We start from the raw sequence: 6,685 nt of genomic DNA on the forward strand, positions 1-6,685 counted from the left end.
ATTTTATGCTTAAGGATTACTACTTTACTATTCTCAAAAACGCAAATTAACAAAGATCACTGACCTTACTATTATATGAGAGACAAATTAAGAAGTCCGTGCAATAAATTATAATAAACTATAAATAATTACCAAACGAAGTTACCATGAACCGAATCGAATTTTCATCGAATTATTCGATGTTCGAATGGAATTTCCGTATTTATTTCTCTGATACGGGCGTATTTGGTAGCTATGGTTAAAACTTGATAGATATCAACCACATACACCACAAGGTAACGTATAAGAGGAAAAAAGTACGGTCTTGGGCCTTGGGCGGTTTGCTCTAGTTCCAAATTTTAGGTGATTTTTTTTTTGTTTTTAGTTAATAAAATTTCAAAGTTGGAATATATTTAGTCATTTTGCTCTCTGACTAAATAGTCGATAGGTTAGATGAGGAGAGGTTAAACGATCTTGGAAATTTGACAAGAGAGAGGAGGGAGGACGTCATAGTGGAAAACCGCACCGCCTCAGCCACATGGCTAGCAAACCCGCATTCAAAACCCAAGTATGAATAATTTGTTTCAAATAAATAGTAAGATGGTTGGGGAAATAATTTGTTTCCAAGACTAAGACCTAAGTATATTGGGTGGATTTGAGGTAATTAGCTCGCAGTGCGGTTGGATTAATGTAAGGAATCACTGTAATTATATATTATATATTCCACGGTTAATTGGTTCCCTAAACTCGATATAGATGGCTGGCTACTGGCTTTGCTGCATCTGCTTCTTCTAGGATTGGCTTTGGTTCTGGCAATCCAAGTGGCTCCCGGTAAAGCTACTACGGGTACGGGTGCTACTGTGAGTATAGTATATGCTCTTGATGTATGTGACTGTGTTCGATACGTCACGTCACTCATTATATTTTCTCCCTTTTCCTCATTGGCGGCTTCACAGTTGCGTCACTCGTTATATATTGGCGGCTTCACAGTTGAGTCACTCGATTCCGACCGACTTGACTATTCATCGTCCACACGTGTTTCTGATTTACAGTCTCCTCTCCTCTCCTGGAGTATGTATGTATGAATATTCAAAACCCATTCATCCACAATCACGTGTTTCTGATTTACAGTCTCCTCTCCTCTCCTCTGCTGGAGTATGTATGAAAATTCAAAACCCATTCATCATCCACAATAAGATAAGATATAGCTGTATGGTTGGTTGGTGTTGACTCCAGATATTCAAACAAAGCAAGCATAAGTCATCATATTAGATTATGGTATTAGAGTATAGAAGCCATGGTATTAGACTATAGAAGCCATGGTATCGGACTGGACTAATTGATGCATTATATAATAATCATATTTATTTCATATCAAAGTGTATAAAATAGCTGCTATAGATTTAGAGATTCTTATAGCTATTCGACCAGACCAACAAAGTAAAGTAAATATTGAGATTTGTTGTCCAGGGTTTGGTACCACGCTTAACCGCCTCATAGCAGAGCAGAGATGGGGGGCGTTGATTTTGAAGGTTTCAGGAAGTTGCAGAGGGCAGATGGCTTCGCTTCGATCCTTGCTATCGGCACTGCCAATCCACCCAATGCTGTGGATCAGAGCACATATCCAGATTACTACTTCCGAATCACCGGTAACGAGCATAACACAGAGCTCAAGGATAAGTTCAAGCGAATATGTAAGTTTCAGTTTCTTCATTCAGGCGCGATTCAGATTCAGTTTCAGTTTCAGTTTCAGTTTCTATTATTATAATAAGGCGCGATTCAGATTCAAATTCAGATTCAGATTCAGTTTCTATTATTATTACTATGTCATTACATTAGCCAGCCAGCCAGCCAGCTAGTCAAACAAGCGAGAGATTCCGAAATCTGCAGTGCTTACTTTTCAAATTTAGTGGCTGTAACTTTTTATTATGTTACTGGAATGATTGAATTAAATTACAATATAGGAATGGTTTACTAACGTTTTTTTATATCACTTATATAACTAAATTTCAATATGGTAATCGTTTATCAACTTTATATAACTTTTTTTTTATATAACTAAATTTCAATATGGTAATCGTTTATCAAATTTAGTAACTCTTTTTTATATCACTAAATTTCAATATGGTAATCGTTTATCAAATTTAGCAAACCTTTTTTATATTAGATTTTATACTACAACTTTTATTTATTTAATTAAAAATATGTTTTCATAGGTTTATGTTAATAATTTTGAAAGGAATTGTATAAAATCTTTATTATTCAAATGAGAGACATTAAAATTGGTAGCAATTTTTTTTCTTTTATAATATTAAAATGAATTAAAGTTATCTTTTTCTTTTCTCTTTCTCTTTCTCTTTGGTGTATATATATATATATATATATATACATGAACCTGTGGGAAAAAGAGGTTCATGTGATGAATCATGAATCATCCAAGATTTTGGATACAAAAATGATGTTAGTTTTTCTAATCATCATACATATGGCTCCATGCAGGTGAAAGGTCGGCAATAAGACAAAGATACATGTACCTGACGGAGGAGATTCTCAAGAAGAATCCCGATGTGTGCGCGTTTGTGGAGGTGCCATCGTTGGACGCACGGCAGGCGATGTTGGCTATGGAGGTGCCCCGACTGGCAAAAGAGGCTGCTGAAAAGGCCATTCACGAGTGGGGGCAGTGCAAGTCTGGGATCACTCATCTCATATTTTGCAGCACAACGACTCCGGATCTACCCGGAGCAGACTTTGAGGTAGCCAAGTTGCTCGGGCTGCACCCGAGTGTGAAGAGAGTGGGCGTGTTCCAACATGGTTGCTTCGCCGGAGGCACCGTTCTTCGACTGGCGAAAGACCTTGCCGAAAACAATCGAGGAGCTCGGGTGCTGGTCATCTGCAGTGAAACCACCGCCGTTACCTTCCGTGGACCCTCCGAGACTCACCTGGACAGCCTGGTGGGGCAAGCTCTGTTCGGCGACGGTGCGTCTGCCCTCATCGTGGGAGCTGATCCCATCCCTCAAGTGGAGAAGGCATGTTTCGAAATCGTTCGGACATCCCAGACAGTTGTTCCCAACAGCGACGGAGCCATCGGTGGGAAGGTGAGAGAAGTCGGACTTACCTTCCAACTCAAAGGGGCGGTTCCGGATCTTATCTCTGCCAACATTGAAAACTGTCTCGTGGAGGCGTTCAGTCAATTCAAAATATCCGACTGGAACAAGTTGTTCTGGGTTGTTCATCCCGGAGGACGTGCCATCCTTGATCGGGTGGAGGCCAAGCTCAATCTGGATCCCACAAAACTGATACCCACCAGGCACGTTATGAGCGAGTACGGAAACATGTCGAGTGCATGCGTCCACTTCATATTGGATGAGACGAGGAAAGCGTCTCTACGAAACGATTGTTCAACCACCGGAGAGGGATTGGAAATGGGAGTCCTGTTTGGATTCGGGCCGGGCCTCACCATCGAAACAGTGGTTCTCAAGAGCGTTCCTCTTTAGTAAAAATTTAACAACTAAACTTTCAGACATAGTTGTTTAGAATAAATAAATGTAAGCAGTTTTTGCAACTATCCATTTTTACTCTTTACTCCAAGAGAATAAAAGATAGAGTGTTTCTAATAATAGTTTCAAATTCCAACAGGTGCATGCATGAGTTTCACTGTATCTTTGCTAATAAAAAAATTATAGTTTTAAATTCAAATTCCGAGAGATATAATTTTAAATTCAAATTCCCAAAGTACATCTTTATAAATTTTAGCAATCACTCAATGAATCCCTTTTCATAAATAAAATAAAAATATTCTGAAACGTACTTTCTCGTACAACATAACTTTTTTACATTCCTCCGTTTGCTATAGTTCCAATTTTTAGGCGAAATAATATTTGAAGTTCCAATAATTTTACTAAACAGTCGACACCTTAACCTTAATTAGATGAGGGATCTTAAGTGGCCATCCCTCATACGTCCACTGCTTTTCCCTCGGTCCCATACGTAACATCTCTTAGCTCGATTGGGACCACCTCTACCTCTAATTGAGACCCACTTGATGCCGGAGAATCTGATACATCTCTTAGTTCGATTGGGACCACCTCTACCTCTAATTGAGACCCACTTGATGCCGGAGAATCTGATTTACAGTCTCTTGAACTACGTCATACCACCGTTTTCGCTTGCGGGTCGCGTCGCGATTTGATAATGCAGCCCTTGGAAATTTCTCCAAACCATCCATGGATTTCCTGTTCACGAGTACGTCATACCGTTTTCGCTTGCAGGTCGCAATTTGACAATGACACTGCATGCCTTCAAAAATTAAATTATCCATTCGCATTTCTCCAAACCATCCGTGGATTTAAAAATAAAAATTTAGATGATTAGATTATTTTCAAAAATTTATTATTAATATTAATTTGAACAAATAAATTTAGATGATTGGATTATTTTCCAAAATTTATTATTAATATTAATTTTAACAAATGAGTTATAAAATGTAAATAGGTTTAATATTAATTTTAACACATAAGTTATAAAATGTAAATAGGTTTAATGGTTAACCAAATGTATTTTTCTTATTTTATTTATATATATATATATATATATTATTTTAATATATGTAATTATAATTTCAAATTAATAAATTAATTTATTACATAACAATTAAGTAAATTAGTAAAATAATATTAAGTAGGTTTATTTATATAAATTTATTTTATGAAATAAAATGTACTATTTATTTTATTGAATTGATTTAAAAGAATAATAAGATTCAAGAAATTCTAAGATAACTTAAAAACAATAAAGATAAATTCATAAAAATAGATAATAAGATTATTGTTTTATTGGTTTTTTTAAAACAAGGAATTTCTTTATCATAGTTTATTTTTCAAATTAGTAATGACGACAATTATTATAGGTTACTATGACTGAATGCACATCAAACCATCACAATTATTCAGGAAAAACAATGGCACTTAGAATAACTTATTAGTAGTCCATAAAAGGGTTGGCTCTAGCATTTGTCCCAATGTTTTTTATTTCAAAAAGTAAAAGTAATTTATATTCTCTACATTTTGATTTACAACAATTCTATTGTTAAATACGCTTATTAGAGGTACAAACCTCTTCAGAAAAATATTTAGCTACCAAATTGTAAAAGAATCACACTATATTACCTAATTTCGTTATTTCTTTCTCCAATTTAGGGAAATTTGATAACTACCCAAAATATTTTGAATTGCACCCGCATTACTTTTTACGTCTCCTATTCACTATAATTCTAAATAAATAAAAAATGAGTGAATGTAAAAAAATTTATACTTCCAAATAAAAAAATAGAAAAATGAGTGAACGTAACAGCATAAATTTTTAATAAAATTCAAAATTTGAATATATTTACTCATTTTACACTCTGACTGAATTGTCGATAGCTTAGATCAGGAGAGAGAGCGTCATATTTGAAAACCGCCGCATATTCACTGTCGAGGAGGGGAGAGAGGACGTCATAGTTGAAAACCGCTTCATATTGACACATAGCATTCAAAACCACTAGCCAACAACCCAATACCTCCCCTCTCGGGAATAATGTGTTTCAAAGACTAAGACTAAGCACATTGGCTGGACATGTGATTGTTTTAATATTCCACGTGTTTAATTGGTTCCGTACGGTAAACTCCATCCATCCCATGTATGTAACTGTGTTCGATACGTACATCACTCATGCCTTTTCCTTTCCTCTCCTCATTCGCGGCTTCACACTCACTCTCTTACCTCGATTTCCACCCCTTTCTCTTACCTCGATTTCCACCTCTTGACACCGACTTGATGGATAATCTGATTTACACTCTCGTCCACACATTTCATGCATTTAAAATTTTAGATATTTAGATAATCTGATTACACTCTCGTACACTATGTGACCACTCCCCTCCTTCCTCCTATATTCAATGCTTATGCTCTCCCTTATGCTTCGCATATATCAAATTAAAATATGAATGAATGTTTGGAATGCATATATGAAAAGATGAATGAATGTTAAAAAAAAAAATCGGATTGTACTTTTTTGTAGCACATAACCTTTTACCTTCTTTCCTCTTAATCCAATCAGGGGGAGGCAAAACCCAATCTGGGTCCTATTAGTACTCCGTAATTTTTTAGGTTGTGGAAAAAATCACACAGGTAACCACGGAACCACTTTCAAAACTGGGAATCTAGCCCTTCGAGTTTTAGAGGGGGATCTTACTTTATGATTTAGCTTTGTTTCACTAAAGGTATTAGGCTATCTATTAAGTTCAGGTTTGGGTTTTTTGTGTTGTTGGGTTGAAATTGGGAAGTAAGGCCATTGGGCAAATGGAGTCACGGGTTTGTGGTGATTAAATACAGAGTTTACACGCTAAACTTACATGGCAGGTTAGGAAAATTCACTGGATCCTTTATGATATATGGTGTGAATGAGAGGAAAATATTTAGAGATCTAATTAAAAACAGAGCAGTTAAGAATTCTGATTTTAATCTTCAGGGGAAAACATAAAAAATTATTCTTAAGCTAGCGACAGAGTGTACATTCAAACAAATTGTGTTCTTTATCTTCTCAGAACAATTCAAATTTTAGAATCATATATGAGAATAAAAGGAAAACAAATTGACAAAGAAAGATGCACTTCACCAATAAAAATGACACAAGAATCATGTCATGATTGCACAATATTACTAAAAA

The 6,685-nt window shown here is 35.7% G+C and overlaps 1 protein-coding gene across 1 annotated transcript; it reads left to right on the top strand.

Annotated features, from left to right (window-relative positions):
* The first annotated feature begins 1,415 nt into the window (after positions 1 to 1,415).
* On the top strand, positions 1,416 to 3,598 carry LOC149156313 (pinosylvin synthase-like). Its single transcript, XM_089438082.1, has 2 exons — positions 1,416 to 1,673; positions 2,479 to 3,598. The coding sequence occupies exons 1-2, from the start codon at positions 1,490 to 1,492 to the stop codon at positions 3,471 to 3,473; spliced, it is 1,179 nt and encodes a 392-aa protein (XP_089294208.1). The 5' UTR covers positions 1,416 to 1,489; the 3' UTR covers positions 3,474 to 3,598.
* Positions 3,599 to 6,685: the final 3,087 nt, after the last annotated feature.

The sequence above is a fragment of the Pinus tabuliformis genome, chromosome 9 (genome assembly GCF_031772625.1).
Source record: "Pinus tabuliformis cultivar Carrire ecotype Pingquan chromosome 9, CPIR1, whole genome shotgun sequence".
Classification (NCBI taxonomy): Eukaryota; Viridiplantae; Streptophyta; class Pinopsida; order Pinales; family Pinaceae; genus Pinus; species Pinus tabuliformis.